Raw genomic sequence first — 19425 nt, forward strand, 5'->3', positions numbered from 1 at the left:
GCTTTCCAGGAGCTGAAGCAGGCTCTGTGCAAACATCAGGTTCTAGTCGCACCAGACTTCAGCAAAGAGTTCATGGTTCAGACAGATGAGTCAGAAGTCATCTTGGGAGCCATGCTGTCTCAGGAAGTGAATGGAGAAAAGAATCCCATCCTTTAACTGAGCCGGAACCTCTTTATGCTAGAGAAACTATGCCATCGTCGAAGGCGTGCTTAGCAATAAAATGGGCCATAGATACTTTGAGATATTATCTGCTAGGAAGTAGGTTTAAGCTGGTATCTGACCATACCCCTCTGAGATGGTTAAGGGAAAAGAAGGCTTTGGGCAGAGGGGGGAATATGTGACAAAGTCACTAGTAAAGTGCTGGAGGGGAGATAAGTGTTGCTACGCTTAATGACATTAGTGATATAAAACTCATAAAAAGTTTTATATCCTCCGGCACCTTAAGTGCCGTGAGGGGTTAACCTAATATATAATGGGCTGGCTTTTATGTGGATATCCATGGAGCGGGTGGGAGGATGTCCATGTCATGATCTGTACTTTTGCCCTGTCCTGTATTTGAATATGCCATTTGATGTATGTAACTGTTCTCTGGTTTCTATTAGCTGTAACTTATGTATTTAATTGTGCTAGGAGTTTACCTGTAACAATGTCTCCTTCCCCCAATACTTGCAGCCCTAAGCTTTAATGTAATTAAGCTTTGTCAACACTAGTGAAGGAATAGCCATTCTTCCTCTCAGCAGGTGGCTAGTCAAATGTACATACGACCTAGACTAAGTGGCGCCAACTAGAATAGAATCTTCTGGTGGACTCAGCCATTGAATAGAAGGTGTGACCCCTACCCCCTTCAGGGGCGGATCCCAGGAGCTCGGACAATCCATTCTTATTTTGAGATCAGATATGAGTTGATGCTAGAAGGAGAAGGAGTAGGGATTCTTAGCTGAGGCAAGACCCTACATTCATCTGTGACTGCGGAAGCGAGACTTGAGCTGAGGCCATATCTCGTCGTTCGTGAGATTGTTTGGGATCTCTTGGACTCGTGTGGACTATAATTTTGTTAGCTGGCACAAGGATTATCGGGAGGTGCCCCCGAACCTGTTTCGTTGGACTAATTGTGGACTCTGTAGATCTACCTGCCTGTGTTGTTCCAGCGTTCTTGATAATAAATCTGTGGAATCATCCCTTGGCCTGTTGTCCCTTCTTGCTCTGCCGTACACCCCGTCACAAACTGGTGGCAAGCAGTGGGATCAGAGGAGCAGAAGGAATGGAGGACAACGGCCCAACATCGGGAACCAGCACCACAGAGTACAAGAACTGGACTTTGGGGAGCCTACAATCAAAGGCCCGTGAAGTAGGAGTCCGTTTTAAAGGACTCTCCAAGGAGCAGCTAATTGCGGCTTTGGAAGGAGTTCGCCTGCAAGATGACGCTGAGGAAGGATCCTCACAGCAAATGGAGGAAAGACTGCAGCCGGAGGTAGATACCCAAAAAAGTCAGTAGGTTGTGTGGTACGAGGAGGAGTTGGCATTGCTGGGAGACGCGGCCACCATCGACGATAAGAGAGAGGCCATTCAGAGAGCTCAGGAGAGGGAGAGGGAGGCCATTCACAGAGCCGAGGAGAGGGAGAGGGAGGCCATTCACAGAGCCGAGGACAGAGCTCAGAAGATGGCATTGCTGGAGAGGCAGATCGCTTTGGAAGCAGCTAGAAGCTCCAGACAGACTGTAACCCCAGCACCCACCATGAGGGAACTCCCCAGAGTGTCCCGCAAAGACTTCAAGCCGTTTAATGAGGCTTCAGGCGACATTGAGGATTTCTTCCAGGACTTTGAGCATCAGTGTCGATTAATGGAAGTCCCGGACAGGGAGCGAGTCCGACATCTGGTGGGGCTCTTAGAGGGTGGAGATGCCGCAGCCTATAGAGCTATGGGCCCTCGAGTGAACTGTGAGTATGCGGAGATTAAACTGACTATTCTAGAACATTATGCTGTGATGCCAGACACTTACAGGACTCAGTTCCGTACTTTAGCCTGCAATGAGGAAGTGTCTTTCAAGATGTATGCCCACAGACTCAAACAAATATGTAATCGCTGGCTGGAAGCAGAGAAGGCCTTAACCTGGGAGACCTTTCTCCAGGTTATCCTAAAAGAGCAGTTTTACTTCAAGTGCCCTGCTGAGATCCGGGAATGGGTGCGTGAGAGGAGACCAGCCACTGTGGAGGAAGCTGCAGCTCTAGCTGATGAGGTTCTCACCATCAAGCCTCAGTGGAGGGTTCTGTTAGAGGATCGAGAGAGGCCTACCAGCCCCACAACCCCGGTGGCCCCCAGTTCTTCTGTCCCCATTGTTCCCCGTTCCTCTAAGCCACCACCTCATGCTGATACCCGTGTAAATGTCCCTCCAGTTGCTTCTACTGCGTTTTCTGGAATACGACGAGGAGAGGAAGTAGCAGAGCGCAGGTGTTATGGCTGTGGGCATCCGGGGCATCTGCAGGCCTCATGCCCAGCCAGCTCATGGAGGAGTCGTCCTCAAATCCCTACAGCACCTTCAGGTGGGGGCCGGCCTCCAGGTTCCCTTACCCCTCACCCAAGAGGACGCCTTGGATGGAGTGAGACCCAGCACAGATGCTATCGATGTGGGCAGCCGGGGCATCTGCAAGCCTCCTACCCAGCTGTTCAAATGAGGATTGATCCTGTACCCAGACATATTATTAATTATGTACAGCCAAGTGCCATGGAGGAAGACGTGTCACCACTACGTGAGGACTGGCCTAGTGCCTCACCCACCCATGTTGCACCGCTAGGAGTTTTTGGTGTGCGACCTGCAGCTATGATGACTTCCGCTCATCGAGGTAAGCACTTGCAGGAGGTCGTGCTGGATGGACAGAGACTTATTGGATTTTGTGACTCAGGGGCTTTCCTCACACTGGCTGATCCCCGAGTGGTTCGGCCTGAGGCAATTCATAGAGGACCTGGGATTGTCATTGAACTGGCTGGTGGACAATGGAAGACTATTCCCACAGCCACTGTGGATCTGAACTTTGGTTTTGGTGTCAGGCGATGTGTGGTTGGGGTGATGGGTGGTCTGCCTGCAGATGTTCTCCTGGGCAATGATGTGGGAGAGCTACGATGCCGATTCGTGGCTGCATGAAGCCACATGTAAGTTACGCTCTGCCTGTGTGTACTTAACCAGCGACCTGTGGAGGTCCCTAGTACGTACACAAATTGGGAGGGGAAGGGATTGTCATGATCTGTACTTTTGCCCTGTCCTGTATTTGAATATGCCATTTGATGTATGTAACTGTTCTCTGGTTTCTATTAGCTGTAACTTATGTATTTAATTGTGCTAGGAGTTTACCTGTAACAATGTCTCCTTCCCCCAATACTTGCAGCCCTAAGCTTTAATGTAATTAAGCTTTGTCAACACTAGTGAAGGAATAGCCATTCTTCCTCTCAGCAGGTGGCTAGTCAAATGTACATACGACCTAGACTAAGTGGCGCCAACCAGAATAGAATCTTCTGGTGGACTCAGCCATTGAATAGAAGGTGTGACCCCTACCCCCTTCAGGGGCGGATCCCAGGAGCTCAGACAATCCATTCTTATTTTGAGATCAGATGTGAGTTGATGCTGGAAGGAGAAGGAGTAGGGATTCTTAGCTGAGGCAAGACCCTACATTCATCTGTGACTGCGGAAGCGAGACTTGAGCTGAGGCCATATCTCGTCGTTCGTGAGATTGTTTGGGATCTCTTGGACTCGTGTGGACTATAATTTTGTTAGCTGGCACAAGGATTATCGGGAGGTGCCCCCGAACCTGTTCCGTTGGACTAATTGTGGACTCTGTAGATCTACCTGCCTGTGTTGTTCCAGCGTTCTTGATAATAAATCTGTGGAATCATCCCTTGGCCTGTTGTCCCTTCTTGCTCTGCCGTACACCCCGTCACAGTCCACCCTAACTCCACCCCGGGGTGTGGTCTGAAGCATAAATAGCTGGGCTACAGAGGCAGTCTTGGTTCAGCAGGGATGGAGAGAGGATCTCCAGTGGTTTGTGTCCTGAGGAGGAAAGACTAAACCTGTGTTGTTCCAGAGCGGGCTGCTAGCCGCAAACGCATTTTGCTTTCTTTGTTGTTTTCCTGTTTTTGCTTGAAGGGCTGTGTTTTACTTTCCCCTTCTTGTTGGTTTATGCCACCATATAATAAGCCAACCGAAGATTTAAAGAGACACTCTTCCTGTTTTTTTACCTCCGTGTTCCGCTGAGTGAGTTGAACTACCACAGGGTATAAAAATTAAAATTTTAAAATTGTAAAATGTTCAAAATGTAATAAATATTGTCCTAAATTTACCGCTTTCATAAACTACAGTCAGTCATAAAAAAGTCTCAAAATCACTGGGATAAGGTTATGCATTGTAAAAGTTACTACTCAGTAATGTGACATGTCAGATTTGAATAATGAGGCCTGATGAGAAACAAAAACCTGGCTGCAATGGAAAGTGATTAACCCCTTAGTGACAGAGCCAATTTGGTACTTAATGACCGGGCCAATTTTTACAATTCTGACCACTGTCACTTTATGAGGTTATAACTCTGGAACGCTTCAACGGATCCCGCTGATTCTGAGACTGTTTTTTCGTGACATATTGTACTTCATATTAGTGGTAACATTTCTTCGATATTTCTTGCGATTATTTATGAAAAAAATGGAAATATGTCGAAAAATTTTAAAATTTTGCAATTTTCAAACTTTGTATTTTTATGCCCTTAAATCAGAGAGATATGTCACACAAAATAGTTAATAAATAACATTTCCCACATGTCTACTTTACATCAGCACAATTCTGGAAACAACATTTTTTTTTGTTAGGGAGTTATAAGGGTTAAAAGTTGACCAGCAATTTCTCATTTTTACAACACCATTTTTTTTTAGGGACCACATCACATTTGAAGTCATTTTGAGGGGTCTATAAGATAGAAAATAACCAAGTTTGACACCATTCTAAAAACTGCACCCCTCAAGGTGCTCAAAACCACATTCAAGAAGTTTATTAACCCTTTACGTGCTTCACAGGAACTGAAACAATGTGGAAGGAAAAAATGAACATTTATCTTTTTTTGCAAACATTTTAATTCAGAACCATATTTTTTTATTTTCACAAGTGTAAAAACAGAAATTTAACCATAAATGTTGTTGTGCAATTTCTCCTGAATACGCCGATACCCCATATGTGGGGGTAAACCACTGTTTGGGCGCACCGCAGAGCTTGGAAGAGAAGGAGCGCAGTTTGACTTTTTCAATGCAGAATTGGCTGGAGTTGAGATCGGATGCCATGTCATGTTTAGAGAGCCCCTGATGTGCCTAAACGTTGGAAACGCTCCACAAGTGACACCATTTTGGAAACTAGACTCCTTAAGGAACTTAACTAGATGTGTGGTGAGCACTTTAAACCCCCAAGTGCTTCACAGAAGTTTATAAAGTAGAGCCGTGAAAATAAAAAATCGCATTTGTTTACACAAAAATGATCTTTTCGCCCACAAATTCTTATTTTCACAAGGGTAACAGGAGAAATTAGACCACAAAAGTTGTTGTGCAATTTCTCCTGAGTACGTCGATACCCCATATGTGGGGGTAAACCACTGTTTGGGCGCACCGCAGAGCTTGGAAGAGAAGGAGTACCGTTTTACTTTTTCAATGTAGAATTGGCTGGAATTGAGATCGGACACCATGTCGCATTTGGAGAGCCCCTGATGTGCCTAAACAGTAGAAACTCCCCACAAGTGACCCCATTTTGGAAACTAGACCCCTTAAGGAACTTATCTAGATGTGTGGTGAGCACTTTAAACCCCCAAGTGCTTCACAGAAATTTATAGCGTAGAGCCGTGAAAATAAAAAATCCTTTTTTTTCCCCTCAAAAATGATTTTTTAGCCTGCAATTTTTTATTTTCTCAAGGGTAACAGGAGACATTGGACCCCAAAATCTGTTGACCAGTTTGTCCTGAGTACGCTGATACCCCATATGTGGGGGGGGGCACTGTTTGGGTACCCATCAGGGCTGGGAAGGAGCGCCGCTTGGAATGCAGACTTTGATGGGATGGTCTGCGGGTGTCATGTTGCATTTGCAGAGCTCCTGATGTACCTAAACAGTAGAAACCCCCCACAAGTGACCCCATTTTGGAAACTAGACCCCCCAAAGAGATTATGTGGGGGATAAACCACTGTTTGGGCGCATGGCAGAGCTCGGAAGGGAAGGAGCGCCGTTTTGGGATGCAGACTTTGATAGAATGGTCTACGGGCATTATGTTACGTTTGCAGAGCCCCTGATGTACCTAAACAGTAGAAACCCCCCACAAGTGACCCCATTTTGGAAACTAGACCCCCCAAGGAACTTATCTAGATGTGTGGTGAGAACTTTGAATGCCCAAGTGCTTCACAGAAGTTTATAATGCAGAGTCGTGAAAATAAAAAAAAAAATTTTCCACAAAAAAGATTTTTAGCCCCCAAGTTTTTATTTTCACAAGGGTAACAGGAGAAATTGGACCCCAAAAGTTGTTGTCCAATTGATCCCGAGTACGCTGATGCCCCATATGTGGGGGTAAACCACTGTTTGGGTGCACGGCAGAGCTCAGAAGGGAGGGAGCACCATTTGACTTTTTGAGCGCAAAATTGGCTGTGGCGTTTAGAGACCCCCTGATGTACCTAAACAGTGGAAACCCCCCAATTCTAACTCCAACCCTAACCCCAACACACCCCTAACCCTAATCCCAACCTGATCCTTAATCCTAATCACAACCCTAACCCCCAAAACAGCCCAAACCCTAATCCCAAAGCTAACCATAACCCTAATCAAAACCCTAAACCGAACACACCCCTAATCCTAATCTCAACCCTAACCTCAAAACCTAACCCTAATCCCAATACACCCTTATCCCTAATCCCAACCCTAGCCTTAACCCTAATCCCAAACCTAACCCTAATCCCAAATGTAACCCTAATGCCAACCCTAATCCAAACCCTAATCCAAACTCTAACCCTAACTTTAGCCCCAACCCTAGCCCTAACCCTAACTTTAGCCCAAACCCTATCTTTAGCCCTAAACCTAGCCCCAACCCTAACCCTAACTTTAGCCCCAACCCTAACCCTAGCCCTAACCCTAGCTCTAACCCTAATCCTAGCTCTAACCCTAACCCTAGCCCTAACCCAAGCCCTATCCCTAGCCCTAACCCTAAGGCTATGTGCACACGTTGCTGATTTTGCTGCGGATCCGCAGCGTTTCCGCAGCGGCGGGTCCGCAGCAGTTTCCCATGAGTTTACAGTACAATGTAAACCTATGGGAAACATAAAACACTGTGCCCATGCTGCGGAAAAAACCACGCGGAAACGCAGCGGTTTACATTCCGCAGCATGTCAATTCTTTCTGCGGATTCCGCAGCGGTTTTACACCTGCTCCATAATAGAAAACCGCAGGTGTAAAACCGCAGGGGAATCCGCACAAAAACCGCGGTAAATCCGCAGGAAAAACGTAGCGTTTTGGCCCTGCGGATTTATCAAATCCGCTGCGGAAAAATCCGCAGAGAACCATTCTACGTGTGCACATATCCTAACCCTACCCCTAACCCTACCCCTAACCCTAATTAGAAAATAGAAATTCATACATTTTTTTTATTTTATTATTTTTTCCTTACTAAGGGGGTGATAAAGGGGGGGGGTTATTTACAATTTTTTTTATTTTGATCACTGTGATAGGATCTCACAGTGACCAAAATAAAACAAGTGGAAGAATCTTTCTCTGCTGGCCGGCAGATCATGGCAGGCGCACTGCGCATGCGCCCGCCATTTTCTTACCGGAGCAAGAAGCCGGCGGCCAGCAGGAGAAGCAAGAGGACCCAGGGACACCGGTAAGTATAACAGGGTCCCCGAATCCCCCTATTTCTCTGTCCTCTGATGTGCGATCACATCAGAGGACAGAGAATGACATCGCTTTTTTTTTTTTTTTTTGCGGTCGCCAGTAAACAGTTAATTACCCGCGATCGCAAAACAGGGGTCGGTAAAAACCGACCCCCGGCAGCCGAGACCCCAAAGATCTTCCGGGTGCCAGGCGCGGGCGCACTGCGCATGCGCCCACCATTTTTTCCCCGGAAAAAGATGGCAGCACCCATGGGAAGCCACGAGCACCGGGGGAGATAGGTGAGTATTGGGGGGCTATCGGGGGCGATCGGGGACCCCATTTCTCTGTCCTCCGATGTGTGATCACATCAGAGGACAGAGAAATTAAATGGAAAATCGCGGGTTTTTTTTGTTGCGACAGTCGGTAAACGGTTAATTACCGGCGATCTCAACTCGGGGGTTGGTAAAAACCCCCCGAATCATGTTCTCTGGGGTCTCGGCTACCCACGGCAACCGAGAAAATCCCAAACTGGAGGGCGCTATTCACTTTTTCCACAGCGCTGTTAATTAACGGCGCTGTGGTTTAAGTACCCTTAGCGGCCGCTGTTAAAAGGCATATCGGCGGTCGTTAAGGGGTTAAATCAGAATATCGTGGGCAGTAACTAATGTAGTCAAAAACTGTGACATCTCTGGGTAATTATAGTGTGTGACATGTTGGCACTTGACAATCTAAACTATTGTAGGGGCCAATATTTTTTGTCAGACGAGTTTCTTTAAGAAATATTACACATTTAGAGAGCATTAGGCTGGTTTCACACTTGCGTTTTGATCTGCATGCGTTTTTTTCCTATACTTAACATTAAAAAACGCATGCGTTTTTTAGCGTGCGTTTTGACGCGTTTTCGGCAACGCATGCGTTTTTTGACGCGTGCGTTCATTTGCAGAAATGCAACATGTAGTAATTTCTAGCGGCGTTTTTTTGCCGCAAAAAAACGCATGCGTTTTTTCACGGCAAAAAAATGCATTGCTGTCTATGTAAACGCATGCGTTTTTAAGCACATGCATTTGCTTGCGTTAAAAACGCATGCGTTTTTACCGAAAAACACAAGAAAACACAAGAAAAAACAAGAAAACCCTAACCCTAACCACAAGGAAAAACAAGAAAACCCTAACCCTAAACACAAGAAACAACAAGAAAACCCTAACCCTAACCCTAGGGTTACTAGGGATCCTAACCCTAAACCTAACCCTAACCCTAAGGTTAGGATCCCTAGTAACCCTAGGGATCCTAACCCTAGGGATCCTAACCCTAACCCTTAGGGTTAGGGTTACAGTTAGGGTTAGGATCCCAAGGGTTATGGTTAGTGTTAGGGGTAGGGTTTGGATCCCTATGGTTAGGGGTAGGGTTAGGGTTTGTATCCCTTTATCACCTTGATGGTGGGGGGTGGCTTATCAGTGACCTGGTGACCAGGACATTCTAATAAAAAGCTACCCCTAACCCAAACCCTAGGGATCCTAACCCTAACCCTAGCTAATTCTATTAATAGTGTGTTTTCTAGTTGATTTTGATGATTGGCAGCTGTCACACACTTCTCAGCATGCGTTTCAAAAATGCAAACGCGGGAAAAACGCATGTAAACGCGGGAAAACGCCGCGTTTTCCCGTTTTTTTTCTGGGTTCAAAAACGCATGCGTCTAAAAAATGCAGCGTTTGCATGCGTTTACATGCGTTTTTTCACCACATGCGTTTTTTAAAAAAACGCTGCAGATCAAAACGCAAGTGTGAAACCAGCCTTATTCAACCATATCCACTACACTGGAGTTACATTCATTTATGATGGAACGTTGGAGCTACTATAAGTCCTGACTTGAAAAGTAGAAAAAGTATTAGTGCTCCTTGTTTCAGGAAAAAAGACTGTGCTGTAATTTTCATTCCTTAAGATAAAAAAAATCATTAAATTAATGCTATGGAATCAGTAGAGCCAAGAACAACGCACAGAGACATATCATGACATAGGTGTCCTGCTTTTTTTCTGTTGCTTATAGTGAACTTATTTGAAGTTAATCTGTTCTTTTCTAACAGAAACTGCTATAAAGCCATTGCTTTACAATAGGTCCCACATCCCTGGAATTTTATTTTTTTATGTAGCTGAACCTATTTCTGTATAGTAATTTACCCTGATGTGACTCTTCTCTGCATTTCGTGGTTACTACTCACCTGGATAGTTATACATTTCTTCTTTACATCGCACATCTCCCATCACAAATGGTTGTATAATAATTTTGCTCATATCGTTACCCTGAAATAAATATTGTAAAAGTCGCGTGAAATGATTCAGAAAAACAGAAAAGATCAATTACTAACAAAATGACCAGAAATGTTTTAAATAAAATGGCCATTCAGTGTATAATTCTAGAGGATAAACAAAGACTGAGCACAAGACCTTCACAGCAATTACAGATCATAGAGATCTCATGACACCTTCTCTTCATCTACCTGATGATCCTGAGGAACATTGGGATCTTCTAGTTTACAGTCCTGTGGAAGAAGAGGATGGGGACATCTCTCTGGTGTTGTCCTCTTACTGGATAGAACTGGAAAAAACACATACAGGGACTGAATTAATTTTTTACATACAGATAATTATAGGCCGTGTGTATTTAGTGCGGTCTATTACCTGGTGATGTGAGGGGCTGGGGAACCTCCATCATGACGTCTTTGTACAGATCTTTGTGTTCTTGTAAATACTCCCACTCCTCAATGGAAAAATAGACGGCAACATCCTGACACCTTATAGGAACCTGACACATACAATGATATTGTCATACCCCCATCCCTTTATAGCGTTACTGTATAATGTCCCAGCATTCCCAGCAGTGTCACCTCTCCAGTCAGCAGCTCAATCATCTTATAGGTGAGTTCTAGGATCTTCTGGTCATTGATGTCCTCATGTATCAGGAGGTGAGGTGGAGGACCTGTGATTGGGCTCAGGGGTGTTCTCCATCCCTCAGACACAGGGGTCTGACTGCGCTCACTGGAGGTCTTCTTCACTACTGTGTAATCCTGATTATGGAGACACACATTAATAAATCTCACTACAGACATTCCCAGAGTCCTCACCTCTCCAGTTCTGTCCATCTGTTATTCCCATAGATAAGAATGATGTAATGTGACGTCATCAGAATCTCTCACCTCTCCAGTAAGTCGGAAGAGGATCTCTAGGGTGAGGTGTAGCATCTTCTCTGCCATCTTGTTCCTGTCCCTATCCATATTTGACAGATCAATCAGGAAAATTCTCTTATATAGAAGATCTTCACTGAGAGGATCCGATATTGTAGGGACCTGAATGGGGAGAAGATGTGTCATAAAGGTTCCCAGGAGATGTAACAAGTAGATTTTGTATTTATTATTTATCTATTATTGGGAAATCCTTTTAATTTCTTCCTGATCTCTGTCGTTACTGTACATCACAATGCAGAGGCAGTTTTCTCACTGCCACTAGTGATTGGCAGTCAGGGTCTTTTTGGTGATCTGGCTCTCCTGGCTGCGCTCACAAAAAAAAAGACTGCTCTTTTGGATCCCAGTACCGTATATACTTGTGTATAAGCTGAGATCTTCAGCACATTTTTTTTATGCTGAAAACACCCCCCTCAGCTTATAGACGAGTCATTGTCCAGAAAGTCGGCGGCTGTACTACAGCCGCTAGCTTCCAGAAGACATCAATACTCACACTCTGTTGCTGCATCTCTGTCCCTGCATCACTGTCCCGGTGCCGGCAGCTCTTCCTGTTCCTGTGCTCAGCGGTCAGGTGGTACCACTCTTTAAGTTAATGAATATGTATGCGTCTCCACTCACATAGGCGTGGAGCACATATTCATTACTGTATTTTCCGGCGTATAAGATAACCTTTTATCCCCTGAAAATCTTATTAAAAGTCGGGGGTCGTCTTATATGACAGGTGTCATCTTATAGGGCGGGTGCGGACCAATGTGCATATGGTGGGGGGGGGGGGAGTGATCCCGATGACTAAGAGAGGGAGCGTCTCACAGGGAAGGTATAAATGGAGTATCCCCCTATTACCTCATTGTGTCAGCGATGCTCTCTGCGGGTCTCTGTGCTGGAGGGCGGTAGCTCCTCTTTGTGCAACGTGGCCCTGGCAGCTCCATTGCTGCGATGTGGTGGCCTGCGGGAAAATGGCCGCAGGGGGCAGCGCATACTCAGATTCAGATCTCGTCCCGAGATCTCAGGAGACAAGATCTGAAACTGAGCATGCGCCGCCCCCAGCGTCCATTTTCCCGGAGGCCACCGCATCACAAAAATGGAGCTGCCGTGGCCTCCGGGCTTTGAGGAAATACCGGCAGAGCCCCGACACTGCACAGAGAGCCACCGCTGCCCCCCAGCACAGAGTCCCCACACTGCTGAAAGAGGAGCCGCCGCCGCAGCCCCCCAGCACAGGGACCCACAGAGAGCATCGCTGCCACAATGAGGTAATAGGGGGATACTCCGCTTACACCTTCCCTGTGAAACGCCCCCTACCTTCATCATCGGGACCACTCCCCCCCACCATATGCAGATTGGTCCTCACCCGCGCTGTAGGATGACACACGGCGTATAAGAAGACCCCCAACTTTTAAGAATATTTTATATTTTAACTGAAAAAGTTGGGGGTCGTTTTATATGCCCAGTCGTCTTATACGCCGGAAAATACAGTACCTTAATGAGCGGTACCACGTGACCGCTGAGCACAGAAACAAGGAAAAGCTGCCGGCACCGGGACTGAGATGCAGGGATGCGCGAGGAGGGTGAGTAGGATGGGGGGTGTGAGCCATGCGGGAGTGTTGGAGCCATGTGTGAGCCATGCGGAAGCGTGGGAGCCATGCAGGACCGTGGAGTCATGCATACAACAGGGGGAGCCACACATACCATGACAAAACGGGGGAGCTACTGTTGTGAATTCCATTCTCGGACTCCCTCCTGTGGTCATGAATGGTACTTTGGTTAGTTCTGCTCTTGGACTCCCTCTGGTGGCTTTGAGCGGAACTGCTGGTCACTGAGGTTGGCTTTGTCAGCTGCTCTCGTTATTGCTTGCTGGCTTCCCTATTTGACTCCACTCAGATCGTTACTTGATGCCAGCTGTCAATGTTTCAGTATTGGTTCAGATCTCTCTTGGACTTCTCTGAGGACCTGTCTACTCCAGCAGAAGCTAAGTCTTTGCTAGTTCATTTGTTGTTACTGCTTCCTGAATATATTTCTTAGTACTGCTAATTTCTAGCCCAGCTTGCTATCATGATATTCCCTTGCTAGCTGGAAGCTCTGGGGTGCAGAGTGGCACCTCCACACCGTGAGTCGGTGTGGGGAGTCTTTTTGCTTACTCTGCGTGGTTTTTGTAGTCTTTTGTGCTGACCGCATAGTTCCCTTTTCTATCCTCTGACTATTTTAGTGAAGTCTGGCCTCCTTTGCTTAAACCTGTTTCATTCCTGTGTTTGTGACTTTCCTCTTAACTCACAGTCAATATATGTGGGGGGCTGCCTTTACCTTTGGGGAATTTCTCTGAGGCAAGGTTAGGCTTCTATTTCTATCTTTAGGGGTAGTTAGCTCTTAGGCTGTGAAGAGGCGTCTAGGGAGAGTTAGGTACGCTCCACGGCTATTTCTAGTTTGTGTTATAGGAGTGGGGTTTGCGGTCAGCAGAGTTCCCACTTTCCCAGAGCTTGTTCCTATTACTAGTTTACTCATCAGGTCATTCCGGGTGCTCCTAACCACCAGGTCCATAACAGTACAGCTGGCCTACAAAGTGTTAATGCATCTCAAAAGAGGGATAAGAGAAGTTCTGAACCCATTTTTTTTTCTTTGCAGTGTGTTTTGTCTCTCTTTTCCCCTTAATCTCTGGGTGGTTCAGGACTCAGGTGTAGATATGGATATTCAAGGTCTGTCCTCTTGTGTGGATAATCTCACTGCAAGGGTACAAAGCATTCAAGATTATGTAGTTCAGAATCCGATGTTAGAGCCTAGAATTCCAATTCCTGATTTGTTTTCTGGGGATAGATCTAAGTTTCTGAATTTCAAAAATAATTGTAAACTGTTTCTTGCTTTGAGACCCCGCTCCTCTGGTGACCCCATTCAGCAAGTAAAAATTATTATTTCTTTGTTGCGTGGCGACCCTCAAGACTGGGCATTCTCCCTTGCGCCAGGAGATCCTGCATTGCTTAATGTAGATGCGTTTTTTCTGGCGCTTGGATTGCTTTATGGCGAACCGAATTCAGTGGATCAGGCAGAGAAAATCTTGCTAGCTTTGTGTCAGGGTCAGGATGAAGCGGAGATATATTGTCAGAAGTTTAGAAAATGGTCTGTGCTTACTGAATGGAATGAGTGTGCCCTGGCAGCAATTTTTAGAAAGGGTCTTTCTGAAGCCCTTAAGGATGTTATGGTGGGATTCCCCACGCCTGCTGGTCTGAATGAATCAATGTCCTTGGCCATCCAAATTGATCGGCGTTTGCGTGAGCGCAAAATTGTGCACCATTTGGCGGTGTCCTCTGAGCAGAGGCCTGAGCTTATGCAATGTGATAGAACTTTGACCAGAATTGAACGGCAAGAACATAGACGTCAGAATAGGCTGTGTTTTTACTGTGGTGACCCCACTCATGCTATCTCTGATTGTCCTAAGCGCACTAAGCGGTTCGCTAGGTCTGTCACCATTGGTACTGTACAGCCTAAATTTATTTTGTCTGTTACTCTGATTTGCTCTTTGTCATCCTACTCGGTTATGGCATTTGTGGATTCAGGCGCTGCCCTGAATTTGATGGACTTGGAGTTTGCCAGGCGCTGTGGTTTTTTCTTGGAGCCTTTGCAGTAACCTATTCCATTGAGGGGAATTGATGCCACGCCGTTGGCCAAGAATAAACCTCAGTACTGGACTCAGTTGACCATGTGCATGGCTTCTGCACATCAGGAAGATATTCGCTTTGGTGTTGCATAATTTGCATGATGTGGTCGTGTTGGGTTTGCCATGGCTACAGGTTCATAATCCAGTATTGGATTGGAAATCAATGTCTGTGTCTAGTTGGGGTTGTCAAGGGGTACATGGCGATGTTCCATTGGTGTCAATTTCTGCTTCCACTCCTTCTGAAGTCCCTGAGTTTCTGTCGGATTACCAGGATGTATTTGATGAGCCCAAATCCAGTGTCCTACCCCATCATAGGGATTGTGATTGTGCTATAAATTTGATTCCTGGTAGTAAGTTTCCTAAGGGCCGACTTTTCAATTTATCTGTGCCAGAGCACGCCGCTATGCGGAGTTATATAAAGGAGTCCTTGGAGAAAGGGCATATTCGCCCATCTTCATCACCGTTGGGAGCAGGGTTCTTTTTTGTGGCCAAGAAGGATGGTTCTCTGAGACCCTGTATAGATTACCGCCTTCTCAATAAAATCACGGTCAAATTTCAGTACCCTTTGCCTCTGCTGTCTGATTTGTTTGCTCGGATTAAGGGGGCTAGTTGGTTCACCAAGATAGATCTTCGAGGGGCGTATAACCTTGTGCGTATTAAACAGGGCGATGAATGGAAAACAGCATTTAATATGCCCGAGGGCCATTTTGAGTACCTGGTAATGCCATTCGGGCTTTCAAATGCTCCATCTGTGTTTCAGTCCTTTATGCATGACATCTTCTGAAAGTATCTGGATAGATTCATGATTGTATATTTGGATGATATTTTGGTCTTTTCGGATGATTGGGAGTCTCATGTGAAACAGGTCAGAATGGTATTCCAGGTCCTTCGTGCTAATTCCTTATTTGTGAAGGGGTCTAAATGTCTCTTCGGAGTTCAGAAGGTTTCCTTTTTGGGCTTCATTTTTTCCCCTTCTACTATCGAGATGGACCCTGTTAAAGTTCAGGCCATTTATGATTGGACTCAACCTACATCTGTGAAGAGCCTCCAGAATTTCCTGGGCTTTGCTAATTTTTACCGTCGCTTCATCGCTAATTTTTCTAGTGTGGTTAAACCTTTGACTGATTTGACAAAGAAAGGTGCTGATGTGGTGAATTGGTCCTCTGCGGCGGTTGAGGCTTTTCAGGAGCTGAAACGCCATTTTTCTTCGGCCCCTGTGTTGCGTCAGCCAGATGTTTCGCTCCCTTTTCAGGTCGAGGTTGATGCTTCTGAGATTGGAGCAGGGGCTGTTTTGTCTCAAAGAAGTTCTGATGGCTCTGTGATGAAGCCATGTGCCTTCTTTTCTAGAAAGTTTTCGCCTGCTGAGCATAATTATGATGTTGGCAATCGGGAGCTGCTGGCTATGAAGTGGGCATTCGAGGAGTGGCGACATTGGCTTGAGGGAGCCAAGCACCGCATGGTGGTCTTGACGGATCACAAAAATCTGACTTATCTCGAGTCTGCCAAGCGGTTGAATCCTAGACAGGCTCGATGGTCGCTGTTTTTCTCCCGTTTCGATTTTGTGGTCTCATACCTTCCAGGTTCTAAGAATGTGAAGGCGGATGCCCTTTCTAGGAGTTTTGTGCCTGATTCTCCGGGAGTCCCTGAGCCGGCTGGTATCCTCAAAGAGGGGGTAATTCTGTCTGCCATCTCCCCTGATTTGCGGCGGGTGCTGCAGGAGTTTCAGGCTGATAGACCTGACCGTTGTCCAGCGGAGAAACTGTTTGTCCCTGATAGATGGACTAGCAGAGTTATTTCTGAGGTTCATTGCTCAGTGTTGGCTGGTCATCCTGGGATTTTTGGGACCAGAGATTTGGTGGCTAGGTCCTTTTGGTGGCCTTCCTTGTCACGGGATGTGCGTTCTTTTGTGCAGTCCTGTGGGACTTGTGCTCGGGCTAAGCCCTGCTGTTCTCGTGCCAGTGGGTTGCTTTTGCCCTTGCCAGTCCCGAAGAGGCCTTGGATGCATGTTTCCATGGATTTTATTTCAGATCTTCCTGTCTCTCAAAGGATGTCTGTCATCTGGGTGGTTTGTGATCGCTTTTCTAAGATGGTCCATTTGGTACCCTTGCCTAAATTACCTTCCTCCTCTGATTTGGTGCCATTGTTTTTTCAACATGTGGTTCATTTGCATGGCATTCCGGAGAACATTGTGTCGGATAGAGGTTCCCAGTTTGTCTCTAGGTTTTGGTGGTCCTTTTGTGCTAAGATGGGCATTGATTTGTCTTTTTCTTCGGCTTTCCATCCTCAAACAAATGGCCAAACTGAACGAACTAACCAGACTTTGGAAACCTATCTGAGATGCTTTGTTTCTGCTGATCAGGATGATTGGGTGACCTTCTTGCCATTGGCTGACTTCGCCCTTAATAATCGGGCTAGTTCGGCTACTTTGGTTTCGCCTTTTTTCTGCAATTCTGGTTTTCATCCTCGTTTTTCTTCGGGGCAGGTTGAGCCTTCTGACTGTCCTGGTGTGGATTCTGTAGTGGACAGGTTGCAGCAAATTTGGACTCACGTGGTGGACAATCTGACCTTGTCCCAGGAGAAGGCTCAACGTTTCGCTAATCGCCGTCGTTGTGTTGGTCCTCGACTTCGTGTTGGGGATTTGGTTTGGTTGTCTTCTCGTTATGTTCCTATGAAGGTTTCTTCTCCTAAGTTTAAGCCTCATTTCATTGGTCCTTATAAGATTTCTGAAATTCTCAACCCTGTGTCATTTCGTTTGGTCCTTCCAGCTTCTTTTGCCATCCATAATGTGTTCCATAGGTCGTTGTTACGGAGGTACGTGGCGCCTATGGTTCCCTCCGTTGATCCTCCTGCTCCGGTGTTGGTTGAGGGGGAGTTGGAGTATGTGGTGGAAAAAAGTTTGGATTCTCGTATTTCGAGACGGAAGCTTCAGTACCTGGTTAAGTGGAAGGGCTATGGTCAGGAGGATAATTCCTGGGTTGTTGCCTCCGATGTCCACGCTGCCAATTTAGTTCGTGCCTTTCATTTGGCTCGTCCTGATCGGCCTGGGGGCCCTGGTGAGGGTTCGGTGACCCCTCCTCAAGGGGGGGTACTGTTGTGAATTCCGTTCTCGGACTCCCTCCTGTGGTCATGAATGGTACTTTGGTTAGTTCTGCTCTTGGACTCCCTCTGGTGGCTTTGAGCGGAACTGCTGGTCACTGAGGTTGGTTTTGTCAGCTGCTCTCGTTATTGCTTGCTGGCTTCCCTATTTGACTCCACTCAGATCGTTACTTGATGCCAGCTGTCAATGTTTCAGTATTGGTTCAGATCTCTCTTGGACTTCTCTGAGGACCTGTCTACTCCAGCAGAAGCTAAGTCTTTGCTAGTTCATTTGTGGTTACTGCTTCCTGAATATATTTCTTAGTACTGCTAATTTCTAGCCCAGCTTGCTATCATGATATTCCCTTGCTAGCTGGAAGCTCTGGGGTGCAGAGTGGCACCTCCACACCGTGAGTCGGTGTGGGGAGTCTTTTTGCTTACTCTGCGTGGTTTTTGTAGTCTTTTGTGCTGACCGCATAGTTCCCTTTTCTATCCTCTGACTATTTTAGTGAAGTCTGGCCTCCTTTGCTTAAACCTGTTTCATTCCTGTGTTTGTGACTTTCCTCTTAACTCACAGTCAATATATGTGGGGGGCTGCCTTTACCTTTGGGGAATTTCTGAGGCAAGGTTAGGCTTCTATTTCTATCTTTAGGGGTAGTTAGCTCTTAGGCTGTGAAGAGGCGTCTAGGGAGAGTTAGGTACGCTCCACGGCTATTTCTAGTTTGTGTTATAGGAGTAGGGTTTGCGGTCAGCAGAGTTCCCACTTTCCCAGAGCTTGTTCCTATTACTAGTTTACTCATCAGGTCATTCCGGGTGCTCCTAACCACCAGGTCCATAACAAGCTACATACCAGTACAGGGCGGGGTTTCCACACATACCAGGAAAAAACAGGGGAGCCACACACCAGGACAAAACGGGGGAGCCACACATACCAGGACAAGATGGGGGAAGCCACACATAGCAGGACAGGATGGGGGAGCCACATACCAGGACAGGACAGGGGGAGCCACACAGAGCAGGAAAGGGATGAGGGGACAATACATACCCAGCTTATACTCGAGTCAATAAGCTTTACCCAGTTTTCCATGGCAAAATTAGATGCCTTGGCTTATACTCGGGTCGGCTTATACTCGAGTATATACGGTAAATCTGTATTTACAATAGTTACAATATTGTACTTCATGACCATGGTAAAATTTGTTAGATATGGCACCACTCCAGTCTGTCCTCAACTCTGCTGCCCGCCTAATCCACCTCTCTCCTCGCTACTCCCCTGCTTCTCCCCTCTGCAAATCCCTCCACTGGCTCCCAATCCTTCAACGAATCCAGTTCAAACTACTAACACTGATCTACAAAGCCATCCACAACCTGTCCCCTCCCTATATCTCTGAACTAATCTCCCACTATCTTCCCTCACGTAATCTTCGTTCATCCCAAGACCTCCTACTCTCCTCCACACTTATTCGTTCCTCACACAATCGCCTCCAAGATTTCTCCTGAATATCCCCCATCCTCTGGAATTCCATGCCTCAACACGTCCGATTATCCACCACCCTCGGATCCTTCAGACGGAACCTGAAAACCCATCTCTTCAGGAAAGCCTA

At 46.4% G+C, this 19425-nt stretch overlaps 1 protein-coding gene across 1 annotated transcript in view; it reads right to left on the bottom strand.

Annotated features, from left to right (window-relative positions):
• The window catches only part of LOC143767531 (oocyte zinc finger protein XlCOF7.1-like), a 43144-nt gene that overhangs the window by 13612 nt on the left and 10107 nt on the right, over positions 1–19425 (bottom strand). The window contains exons 2-6 of the mRNA XM_077255943.1: positions 11059–11208; positions 10750–10929; positions 10544–10667; positions 10363–10460; positions 10084–10165 (exon numbers count right to left, since the gene is read on the bottom strand). Of these exons, the coding sequence (XP_077112058.1) occupies positions 10084–10165; positions 10363–10460; positions 10544–10667; positions 10750–10929; positions 11059–11208 (634 nt within the window). The remainder of the gene's footprint in view (positions 1–10083; positions 10166–10362; positions 10461–10543; positions 10668–10749; positions 10930–11058; positions 11209–19425) is intronic.

This window comes from Ranitomeya variabilis, chromosome 4, assembly GCF_051348905.1.
Source record: "Ranitomeya variabilis isolate aRanVar5 chromosome 4, aRanVar5.hap1, whole genome shotgun sequence".
NCBI lineage: Eukaryota > Metazoa > Chordata > Amphibia > Anura > Dendrobatidae > Ranitomeya > Ranitomeya variabilis.